The 12611-nt window shown below is 34.3% G+C and overlaps 1 protein-coding gene across 2 annotated transcripts; it reads left to right on the forward strand.

The window, feature by feature from the left end:
• The first annotated feature begins 1563 nt into the window (after positions 1 to 1563).
• Positions 1564 to 11538, forward strand: LOC111996759 (TORTIFOLIA1-like protein 2). 2 transcript variants are annotated; one of them, XM_024028758.2, is made up of 8 exons: positions 1564 to 1665; positions 2679 to 3503; positions 4182 to 4376; positions 4468 to 4570; positions 5764 to 6425; positions 6856 to 7566; positions 10032 to 10197; positions 11303 to 11538. In XM_024028758.2, the coding sequence occupies exons 2-8, from the start codon at positions 2853 to 2855 to the stop codon at positions 11314 to 11316; spliced, it is 2502 nt and encodes an 833-aa protein (XP_023884526.1). In that variant the 5' UTR covers positions 1564 to 1665; positions 2679 to 2852; the 3' UTR covers positions 11317 to 11538. The 2 variants fall into 2 exon arrangements, with proteins under 2 accessions (XP_023884526.1, XP_065619100.1); XM_065763028.1 differs by having other exon boundaries at positions 1593 to 1922.
• Positions 11539 to 12611: the final 1073 nt, after the last annotated feature.

The following is a 12611-nucleotide window of genomic DNA, read 5'->3' on the forward strand; positions in this document are numbered from 1 at the left end:
AGAGCATTTGCAGCAGTGATGGCAAAATTTTAGCTATTTAGCTACACAAAAAGTCACTTTATCTATTTTACCTCCACACATGCTACAACAGTGGATCTATTTTAGCTTTCAACACAATAAAATAATATACACATCACAATAAAATAATATAACAACTACAATAAAATAATATATCCTACTCTAAAAAAAAATCCACTCTACCATCAGTCACAGCCAAAGCCACACCCACCACCACCGTCGGCCACAACCACCCTCTACTTTGGCAACCACAACACAACATAGAAAAAAAAAACAAAACAAAACCAAGGATCAAGCTACTGCCAAAGCCAAAAATCCACTGTCAAAGCCAAAATCATCCTCCACCACCACAACCAAAATCCACAAACCCACTGACAAAATCACCCACCACCACTACCATAGCCAAAATCAACCACCACCACCACAACCACCAAACCCATATTAAAAAAAAAAAAAAAAAAAACTCAATCACAACAAAGAGAAAAGAGAGATGGGCGCGGTAGCGGTGGCTTGCGGGAGCTGCGTCGGCGAGCTGAGGGATGAGGGAGATAAGGGAGTGGCGGGCTTGCTAGAGATAAAAAAATTGAGGAAGAAAGAAGAAAGAGAGAAGCCGAAGAGAGAGAGAGAATAAGAAAAGATTATTTAATAAGAGATGAGAGAGAAATGTAATAAAATTTTTTTTTTTTTTTTACCTATGAGCTACAGTACACATCTAAATATAGATGCGTACTGTAGCTGTGGAGCTAAATCTAAAAGATTTAGTTCTACTGCTGCGTGATGTTTTTTGTGATTTTGAGCTAAAAATATAGTATTATACCTATATAACACTACTGCTGTGAGTGCTCTCTTAGGTGACTTTTCTAAAAAAAAACTAAGTGTATGGTTGGATAGTGCTGAAAAACACTTTTCAGCTGCGTCCCATGTTTTTTAGTGGGTTTCGTGCACTGTTCACAGAACCTGCATGTATTTTTTTTCAGAAAAAACAACTTTAAAATTGGGTCACACGATACTATTCACACATTTAAAAATTATTTTGCTACAGTATTTTCAGTTTTCAATTTTCAACAATAAACAATATTCAAACACACCCTAAATATTACTTAATTAAGTTAGAAACACTTCATATCACATATTTTGGAGGGGATTTGATTGAAAAGGATCTTGAATTTTTCTACCCAAAAAAATAAAAATTTGATTAAAAGAGGGGGGGGGGGGGTATGGAGAACCGTAAAATGGAATCTACGCTAAGAGGAAGCAGCACGTGGCGGACATGTAATGGTTTAAAACCCTAAAAGTGGGCCCCACACCTCTCAACCTAAACGCTCTCCCAAATTCGAAACCCATAGGAAAGCGCGAAATTTCAAGCTTCCCATCTCTCTCTCTCTCTCAGAATTTAAACTTTGAAATTGAAAGCGCATAAAAGATTGTCTCGAAGTGAGAGTGGGAGAGAGAGAGAGAAATACAGAGAAATTCGTGCCCTCTTTTTTTATTTCTTTATTAATTAAAAATAAAAATAAAAATAAAAATAAAATTTGAATTTTATTTGTTTTTTAGCTTTCAAAAATTTAAATATTTCACTTTTAGTAGTTTCTAAAATTGGAGCTATCTCATTTCATTTTCCCTCAGCTCCACTCCTTGTACTACATAGTAAGTTTCTTCTTTTTTTCAAAAATGTGGATTAAGGCTCTGTTTGGTTGCCACTAAAACTCATTACAAAACGTATCATTGTGTGAAACTCATTTCAAGATGTCTAGGGTTTTTCTTTTTGATGTTTTTGTTTAAGTTTTGTTTGGTTGCTGAGAAAAATTAAGTAAAAGAGACTAAAGAAAAAATAAAAAAAAGAAAAGAAGAGAAAATTCGCAAGTTCTATGTCCTGATTTCAACTACTTCTAATAATTTCAAAAGTAAGGTTTGTAGTCTCACTTTGTTTTGTTTTGTTTTTCTGAGATTAAATTACTATCTTTGGCTGAATTTTCTCACTGACCAAATGAACAGTTAATGTGAATGTATAATTTGTGGTTTGCTTTCTCCGGCCTTATAGCTTGGTCACAGCGTTTCTTTTCGCGATACATTTTCTCAGGAACCAAACAGAGGATTGAGGGTTTCTTTTTAATTTTGTTTTGGTTTTTCCTTTCTTAAACATTATGTTAAAACTTGTAAGCATGTATTGCTACAGTGCACGCAGGTTTCTTTTCCTTGCATTTTTGTTTCGTTTCTGTTTGGTTGCTAAGAATTTTGAGGTAAGGAAAAGTAAAGAAGAGAAGAAGAATGGGTAAATCTTTAAATCCCATGCATTTTTGTTTTTGTTTTTTTTTTTTTTTTTTGTTTTTTCTATTATGATTGTGTTAACTTCCAAAAGTTTTAACTTTTTAGCCTCGAATTACTTTCTCAAATAATTATTGTCTTTGGAGAGTGAAATGTGAATTTGTAATTTCTAGACATTTTTCACTGTGCCATTGTATGGTTTGATTTATTTGAAGATTGAAATGTTTGCCATATTATCCATATTGTTATTAGTTTCAAGCATTCATGGTTTAAGTAGAGCTTTCACGGACAAAAATGTTAACTTTGAAAGGCGAAATTTACATATCAAACAGAGTGTTAATGTGAATGTGTAATTTCTAGTTTCTTTTCTGACTTTCTTTGCTGTCTCATTGTAGGGTTTGATTTAATTGAAGAGCAAAATTGTTGCCATGTTTTCCATATTGATATTAGCTTCAAGCATTGATGTTAAAAGTAGAGCTTTCACCAATGTTTTAACCCATCAACAATGTAAACTTTGAAAGGCGCTATCTGTGCATGTTTAGAACTTTGGTCTTGATTTACATATCAAGATGAAGACACATGCACATATGAAAGCGCGAGGAACCACTAGGGTGAATGCGCAACAGGTGATTTTTGAGCTGAAACATAAAGTGGTTATTGCGCTGAACAAGCTTGCAGATAGAGACACATACCAGATTGGTGTTGACGAGCTCGAGAAAACTGCTGAATGTTTAACCCCAGATGGGATTGCCCCGTTTTTGTCATGCATATTGGATACTGATTCAGAACAAAAGAGTGCTGTGAGAAAGGAGTGTATTCGATTGATGGGTACATTAGCGAGATTTCATGAGGGCCTTGTTGGACCGCATCTTGCCAAGATGGTTGCTAGCATTGTTAAGCGGCTCAAGGACCCAGATTCTATAGTGAGGGACGCATGTGTGGAAACAGTAGGTGTTTTGGCTTCGAAGTTGAGTAATCGTAGGGGTGAGACTGATGGTGTCTTTGTTGTGTTAGTGAAGCCGCTTTTTGAAGCTTTGGGTGAACAAAATAGGCAGGTGCAGTTGGGTTCGGCATTGTGCTTGGCTAGGGTCATTGACAACAGTCATGATCCTCCAATTTCAATCTTGCAGAAGATGTTGGCTCGGACCACAAAGTTGCTTAAGAATCCACATTTTATGGCAAAACCAGCGGTGATTGAGTTGAATAGAAGTATTATTCAGGTCAGTTTAAACTGTAGCACAGAGGTTGATTTGCTAAATTGTCTTTGATTTTTCCTTATGAATTATGATTTGGTATAATGAATTCAAAATTTTGTTTTTATTTCTTTACCTAAGGCCATAAAATCAATAAAATAGTTTGTTGACATTTTTTAAGGCATTTGATCTATTTACGTAAGTTTTTTAGTGTAATTGGTCTAAGAAGGGATATATTTGAAATTAAATAACTATTGTTTTAATTATATATATTCTTTTTCTTTTTTGATAAATTAAGTGACTTTTGTTCTTAAAGGGACAAAAATTTCCAGTTTCAGTATTGATAGTTGTGAACCTATGTCTTTCCAAAAGGCCATCCACAGTGTCTGTACCTATTCCTTTTAAAGAAGGAAAACCTGTTTTTTAGTGCTTTGTTATCTGAATTATCAAAAAGGAAGCACAAGAAGAATGTTTGGTCTTTGTTCTAATTATGAAAAACAGTGTGATCCTCAATTAAAATACTATTTGGCATAGGCTATCAAGCTGCCAATCAGCCAATTTTGGATACCTCCTATATTTTGTCTTATTTCTTTACTTCCTTTAAGTGATTTCTTTTTAACATTCGGTTTGATTGTACATATATCTTTATTTTTTCTGTGAACTCTCAAATCTAAAAAATATGGAGCTTTTCAATCTCTACTTCAGGTCGGGGGTGCTCCCACACAAAATATTCTATCTGGTGCAATGGCTGGAATCCGAGAAGCTCTGAAAAACAGTGACTGGACAACACGCAAAGCTGCTTCTGTGGCATTAGGGGACATTGCTGCAACTGGTGGATCCTTCTTGGGATCCTTTAGGGCTTCCTCCATCCGCTCTCTTGAATCTTGTCGTTTTGATAAGGTTAGTTTAATAAATATCTACATTCAGAGAAGTTTCTCGTCTTCTAATTGATTAAAGTGGACCCTATAGATACTTCCTGTGCTTCTTATAGGTTAAACCAGTTAGGGATGCAGTACTGCAGGCCCTACAGTACTGGAGAAGTCTTCCAGGGCCTGATACTCCTGAACCTTCAGAAGCTGGATCTTCTATTAAAGGTTTAGTGGCTGATGTCCATTGATATGACATATTTGTTTAGATAGGTGTTATGTTTAATGTTGATTACATGCTCTGGTTAGTTGCATTGTTTTTCTTGTAGCTTTTTTGAATTTGTTCATGTTGCTTTGTAAGCCTTGCAAATCTGTCAAAGAGGAATCAGAAACTAAAAGCATCTTTATGGGGTCATGGATATTTTAGTGCTGCATGGACTACAGTGTAGCTGTAGAAATAGTTTTAAGTACTCCAAGTAGAATATGATCATATAGGGAATGTGGAACTCTGAGTTTAGTTACTTTAAGGCAGTAATTCATGAGGTGGAACTTTTGAAATAAGGTTAATTTCTGTACGCTATGCTTAATCTAAAATATGTTCTTGTGATCATTGGTATTGGATTCAGGCATTTGGGCAATTAACCCTGGGCTCAGATAATTGTGAGCTGTAGTGTATAACATTTGGTTTGTTGATATATATTTTTTTCGAAAGCAAGGTAATTTTAGTGAAAAGAAGGAACGCCACCCAGTACACAAGATGTGTACTTAGATGACCTTTTTCTGAGCTTGGGTTCAATTGCCCAAATGAACCTCCGTATATGCAAGAGTTGCTACACTCATAATCTAACATGGATCATTAATTCACCTGTTATTCCAGATTACATAAGTTTATAGAAAGACAGAAAGTTAGAAGGAAAGGAACTGGTGCTTATATAAAGCAAAGTAGAAAGGAGAAAAAGGTCATGATGGGAATACGATAATGTCTGATCATTCTTGTTATTCATCTTTTATCCTTAACCTGCCTTGGTTGATAATATCCTATTCCTCTTTATTTTCATGAAAATTCTATGACTTGTAAGCAATTTATTGGGCTACGTTAAATTGGAATTGCAATGATTACTCTAGTTTATAAGCTCCTGTGCAACTTTTAATTATGCGTGTTATCTTTTCCTGTATTAGTTGTTCAGAGAAGTCTTGTACCCTTGTTCATGTATTTTCTAATCAATCAGTGGAAGGAAGTAGAGAAGTGTCATTTTGTACTGTTTTGAACTTCTTTGTCATATTAAATCTTTTACCCAATTTGTTCAACAGAGCAAGTTATAGTTAATAGCTTGTTCTTGGAACTATGATGTGGGATTATGTTTGCATTCTCTCTTTCTATGCTTCCCTTCAATTTCATTTTTATCATACAATTTCTGCAGAAAATTATTGTGGAGGTGACTACAGCGACCTCACCAGTACTGGTGAGTCTGGATGGAAGGATGTAACCCTCAAGAAAACTGGTACAGGCTCAACTAAGGGTAGGGCTCCTTTGTCTATCAGAAAAACATGTCAAAATTATGGGGAAAACCCTCAACATTCCAAAGCAGATGATTGGCAAATTGAAATTGCTGTTCCAAAGAGCCATAATGTTTCTTTAGCAGAATTTCATAATGATGAATCTGAGAGTAGTTCTGTTACCAAGACGTTAGAAAGAATGAGTGCTGAAGGTACAAGCCCACAGGATACTAGGTATGAATATGTACCAATGGATGACAAACAAGAGTGTTCTTCTGTGTCCAATCTTACTACTGATAACTTTGAGACCAAGTTTGTGACAGTTTCTCATGAATGCCTTGAGGAAGGTGGTCTACTCAAGCCAATTCGAAGAACTCAGCGGTTCGCAGCTGAAGAAGTTAGTAGTGAGGAACAAATGTACTTGGCAAAGAGGCAGGATCGTAGAAGTCTTGATTCTACTGTTACAGAGTCTTGTTCCCAAACTACCCGTGGATGTTGTTCAGAACTAGCGAATGAAATGGTTTGCATTCGAAAGCAACTTTTGGAGATTGAAAACAAACAGTCAAACCTAATGGATCTCTTACAGGTAAACACTGTAGGATTCTCAGATAGTTGTATAAATTTTGTACTTAACTGTTGGTTCAGAGCTCCTAGACATATAACACAAATCATTTTTTTATAAACAGCCTGAGGCACCCAATTAGACTCATGTATAAGATCTTCTCTGCTTAATATGAGTATATAAGATTATAGAGTTGTGTATGAGATATTCTCTGCTTAATATGAGCTTATGAGATTAATTGATCTCTCTAAATTGCCTTAGGGCATAAATGTAACGACTGGTACATGATTTCTGGATCCCTTTGCCTCTTAGTTGTTCTTTCTTCATGTTCAAGAACATCCACGATCCGTTGCATTCCATTTGCAATGCTTATCCTATCATACATGTCATTCTGTTGTGATACTTCTTAGCCATCAGCATGGGCAACTGTCATATGTATTAAAATTTTCTGCAGGTGTTTACAACTGGCGTAATGGATAGCTTGACTACAATACAATCAAGGGTGGTAGGTTTAGAACATGTAGTTGACAGGCTAGCTCAAGATATTGTACACGGGGGGAGATATTCTGATTCAGCAAGCTCCAAACTCTTGAAGCAGAACCAAAGTGTGCATTCTCCCCGACTCTCTACATGCACACCTCGACCATCTGTTGATATTCGCAATAGACAGCCTTCATTGTTGTCTGTAAAAAGTTCTGATATTTGGGATGAAAATGCAGTTGGTAGGTGCAGGTCAAGCAATTCTGCTAAACAAGGTACCGATATTTGGACAAAGTCTGAGGTGAAGATCACGAGGAATCCTGCGGGGAAAGTCATGCAGAAAGGTTCTGGGCAGGGAATGCAAAATGTTGGTTGTGGCCAAACAAGAAATGCTAATGCTATTTTTGCCTCAGCTTCTAGTACTAATGTCAGACAACATGGTTTAGAAAGTAAGAATAACCTTTGGAAACGTGTGAAAGGTTATTTATGTGAAGGAGACCTAGACTCTGCATACGTGGAAGCTCTCTGTTCACATGATGAACTTGTTCTGGTTGAGCTACTTGATAGGACTGGTCCTGTTCTGGAAAGTTTGTCACCAAAGACTGTTAGTGACATTCTCAGTACTTTGACATCATATCTCTTAGATCAAAGATTTATGAATTCCATAATCCCTTGGTTGCAGCAGGCAAGTTGTTTGTACACATTTACTTTCTATATTACCGTGATTGTGGGTGCTGGATGTTTATACCATGCCATTCAATGCTTCCTGGGGTGCTTAATTGAACATAAAATACTTGGTTGTGTTCTTGCAACTAGTTGCATACTAGTGTTGTAAAGGGTGAGTGTATTGGTTCATCTAGGTACTTAGGGTAATCAAAATGGGAACTTGGCTTAATCTTAAGTGATTAATCCATTACTTACAACTGTTTAGGATTTATTGGAGTGTAAATAGGATTATAACATGTAAATAGAATTATTTATGGTTATATATATATGTAATCTTGGCAAGATATTATAAAATAGAAATAAAAATGTTAAATGAAATACTGTAACTTACCCTCGTAACTTGTCTTGTCAAGGGAAGAAAGGATATTTTTTCAGTAATTTTCAAAAATAAATGTCATGTTGATATGCCAACACCTTATGCTATGAACTTTTCATCCACCTCTCCCCCTCATACACACTCACAGTATCTGTATAAATTTTGTGCTTACATATGTATGTTCATCCACAAAGACAGTCGGACACGGGCCCACATGAACACACACTGATGCAGGGAGCACAACCAAAATTGTTTCAGAATTAATTATTTTTATACTTTCTTCCAGATCTCATTTTTGAATTGGGCTTTTAATGTTGTTGAAAATTTTATGGGATGTAATTGTGTCTTAATGTAATCCCTGAAGGCTAGTAAACAGAGGCTTTAGGAATGGTTTGAAAGGGTGCAATTTGAGTAGAGAATATCCTGAGTGAGATTTTGTCTTAAAACTCCATGGTGACTCCAAGCACTCCTAGGTGGTGAAGTCTAGAGTTTTGTGACTCATTTCCTTTTTCCCCATTATGTTACTCTTTGCACTACTAGTGCTGCATCAAACACGATCATGCATGTCGCACCCGCACACATGAAGACACAATTCTGTCATTCCTGTGAAAGTTTTTTTTCATGACTATTGCATATGCAGAAAAACTAGGAAATTTTAAAGAACTTATAATTTGTATAATTAGATGTATCAAATACTTGGTAGAAAAACAAGGATGCAAGTAATGAACCCTTAATCCCTTATCCCTGAAACTCTCTCTGTGCTTTGTATTACTGTGATATGTATGTTTGACTTTATGGGCACTACTTTGTGTTATAACTGCATATTTGTGCTCAGTGTAAATTAGCTGTAGAGTTAAGAGAGAAAATTATGAAATAATAACATTTGCAAACTGTATTTCCTACATATGATTTGTTGGATATTTGTAATTTTGTTGGTTCTTAGTGTTTCATGCTTTGTAAATTAGTTGTAGAGTTCAGAGAGAAAATTCTGAAATAATAAGATTTGCAAAACTCTATTTCCTACATATGATTAGTTGGATATTTGTAATATTGTTGGTTCTCAGTGTTTAATGCTTAAATAACCTCATAATGATCCCTTTTTCTTTCTCATGTTTTTGCTTTTTGTAATGTAAAATTTCACTCTATAAAGAATAAATAATAAGTGCATGCATCTCTTAAGTTAGAATTGATGATCATAATATTGGATGATAATACAAAAATCAAATGGCGTGTCTTCAGTTTTCCTTTAATCTATAAAAATGAAATTAACCATAAACTATGGTAATAATTGCTATATTTTTAGATGGCCATGCTTGTGGTAAATCTGGTAACAGATTCAGTTACTTATGTCAGAGAACATTGAAGTATTCAACTTAAATGGGCTAATTAAGCACATGTGAAATGATTTACAAAAAATATAATAATACAAGTTACGACGTGTTATACATGATATACTTTTGGTGGCACTGGCAGCCTAAGCAACCAGTTTAGCTTTCATAACATAGAATAGTCAATGAATAGGAATTTCAAGTGTGTGTAGGTTAGAATTTTTATAATTGATCATAAAAATTCTGACCAATAATTTGCAATCTGAAATCCTGTGCTGGAATGGGGGAGGGGATGTGAGTGAGCAAAAAAAGTAGAGATATTAAGCAAGAGGCAGGAAGGTGGTCAGTTTTGGCTCCAAACTAAACTACCCATCTATTATGCTGGGGCTCCTAGTCCTTAATAATGTGATATGGTTTGCTTTCCTGATTTTATAATTCTGTTCCTGATTGTTGAGATTATGATGGTATTGTTTTCATTAAAGTAAAACGGGTTACACATTTTAATAGAGCAATTCGGGTGTATTGAACCCTGATATAGTTGTAATCTCACAAATGAAACTCCATGCAAAGTGAGACAACAAAAATGAGCCCTCATTCAATTCTGATGTCACTTATTGCTGTTTTGAATGTGTCTTTCAATTATTTAAACTCACAACTTACTAAGAATAAACTAAAGAGCATAGTTTCCTGTCTTTGACTGTTTATCGCATCTCCTTATGTACGAATGTAAATAATGTCCCTGAGCAAATTTTTAACCTTTTTTTTTTCCCCTCATTTTAGGTTGTGGACTTAAGCACTATTCATGGACCAAATTACCTTGTTATTTCTGCAAAAGGAAGGCAAGAATTCTTGTCTGCAATACAGGAGTCTATGAACATGGAGTTTTCTAATCCTGCAGAGAGAAGATATGTTACTCAACTAGCAATGAAGTTCCACCATATATGGGGTAAGCTACCCTCCATTTGACTATTTATACTATGCACATTTCACATTACTTACACTTTCAAAATTGTTATTAGGAGTTAAGTTCAATCCAGGCTGAGGTTATTAGAGAATTGGGAAATGTAGATTTCTCAGAATATTTTTGTGCTAGAAAAAATATAGTTGAGTCTAAAAGACTTGACAATCAATTGAATCACTTAATTGTCAGACATTAGTAATACTTAAAACCATGGTTGAACATGAATTCCTTCTCCCTCGCTGTGCTACAGATTATATCTCTTATATATTGTCCATCATATTTTGAATTTCTTGATTGTATTGATCCCAACCGTCAAAATGAGGACAATGTCTTACTGTGGGAAGACTAATTTCTCTCTCTCTCTCTCTCTCCCTCTCTTAGAAAACCAATTCATTTTATATCAATTCCTAGTTGAATGCTTATTTATTTCATTTGCACAGATTTGAAAATTTAAATTCTCATGTGATTTGTTAACTGTTCCTGATTTGAAATTAATAAAAAATAATGACATTGTGGTTAGAATGACTTACGCTCATTTCAGTTTGCCAACTACCTTTAGTAGCAAATTTGATTTCTTTGTGTAGTCGATGTTTGCCCAGTGTAAAATCCTTAAGAATGGTGTTCATCTCAGGAATTTGACATATTGTTTTTGTCCTGTTTTGGTTTGCTAGACATCATCTGTGTTTGGAGTAATAAATTACTATTTCATAAGAAAAAATGTGTTAATTAACTCTTTTCCCAATTAAATACTGAAAATGGAAAGGATAATGCAACATATTTTTCCCAGTGATTTATGCATTGTCTTTAGACAAAATAGAAAGCCAGTAATTGCATTTGTAGTGATTCAAACATTCTCCGTTTGCAATGTGTTTCTTTCTGGCTGAGACTAGACCATGTGGTGCTGTTTGCTTCTGATTGATATCTCAGATTCCAATTATTATTATTTTTAGGTGATTTCTCTTCTCTCTAAATACTAATGTTTTGCTCCCAACATGTAGCTTAGACTTTCAGTTTTCTAATGATAGCACATTTGGAAATAGTTTTCTTCCGAAGGAAGATGTGACTAACAATGAGATTTCTGTGTCCATAGGAAAATGTTCCTGATTTCACTTAGGAACTCATTGTGTGCGGTAATTGTAAAGTTGAAGAATTGTTGCCAAATGAGATTTTGTAGGTGTATGGTCATCTCAACAACGGTTCACTTGTGCTTTCTGGTTGGGCATCACTTGTTTAGTGTAATAATATTTGAATTGTCATAAGTTCCATTGTAATGACCAAATTCTTTGTTTTCTGTTATCAGTATACCATGTGTTTGCTTTTCTGTCAGTCTATGAGCTGTATCTGTGATGAGGATTTTTGCTTGATTATTATGTTGTGTTTCTTTGACCAAATTAAATTCCAATCTGGGGGCGTCTTGTAGCAGAACTTTTTTTTTTTCCCCAAGCTAAACGATAATTAGTCACCATAACTCATAGCAGTTCCACAAAATGACTACACGTACTATGGCTAATGTAGCAAAGAGTTTTGTAGCTTAACCGTTGCCTTGTTTCAAATAAAAACGTCTTTCCTGTTGTAATTATTGAATTATCTAATTTATTTATTTATTTTGGTAAATTCAATAATTTAGTTTCTTCTGTAATAAATTAGGTGTTTATACACTAGTAATTTTTTTTTGATCTAACAGTGAAGCTTTTATTATTATTATTATTATTATCTATATACCTATATAGAACTGAAACTTTTGAAACTTACACAATTTTTTTACGTCAGTACAATATTTAAATAAAATTATTTTTGTTTAGTTCAAAATTAACAATGAGTGAAACTCTCTCTCTAGCAAGTTCAATTTAAATTCAAACTCATTATTATCATTTTTTTAAAACAAAATTATTTTTGTTTAGTTCAAACTTAACAAGGAGTGAAATTTTATCTCTTTAACAAATTTAACTTAAATTTAAACTCAAACGTTGATTAAAAAAAAAAAAAATTGAATAAATCTTATATTAAGATTATCCTAAACGCGGCTTTATTTGGATAAATATAAAAATGATCAACTATTATAAAGTTCAATTTCATTGGATAATAGAAGAATTTTACTGCAACTTCATATACGATAATGTTGTAATTAAGGTGCTTGGTAGGCATCATTATCATTTTTTTTAAACAAAATTATTTTTATTTAGTCCAAACTTAACAAGAAGTGAAATTCTATCTCTCTAACAAGTTTAACTTAAACTCAAACTTTGCGAAGTTAATCATGAACACTATAAAAGTAATGCAAACCCCAATTTTTTTTTTTTAAGTTGAGTAGAGTATTCTCATCAGGTGTGCCAAATGCCAAATATTTGGCATTTGGCACACCAAACACCAAAAAACCCTTCTCATGAGGTGTTTTATAT

This window comes from Quercus suber, unplaced genomic scaffold (genome assembly GCF_002906115.3).
Source record: "Quercus suber isolate HL8 unplaced genomic scaffold, Cork oak 2.0 scaffold_487, whole genome shotgun sequence".
Taxonomy (NCBI): domain Eukaryota; kingdom Viridiplantae; phylum Streptophyta; class Magnoliopsida; order Fagales; family Fagaceae; genus Quercus; species Quercus suber.

Excerpts from the sequence above, each read along its gene's own strand:
- LOC111996759 (XM_024028758.2), top strand. The coding sequence starts at position 2,853 with ATGAAGACACATGCACATATGAAAGCGCGAGGAACCACTAGGGTGAAT. Across the intron at positions 4,377-4,467 it reads AATCTTGTCGTTTTGATAAG|GTTAAACCAGTTAGGGATGC; the intron begins GTTAGTTTAATA and ends TGCTTCTTATAG. Across the intron at positions 6,426-6,855 it reads ACCTAATGGATCTCTTACAG|GTGTTTACAACTGGCGTAAT; the intron begins GTAAACACTGTA and ends AATTTTCTGCAG.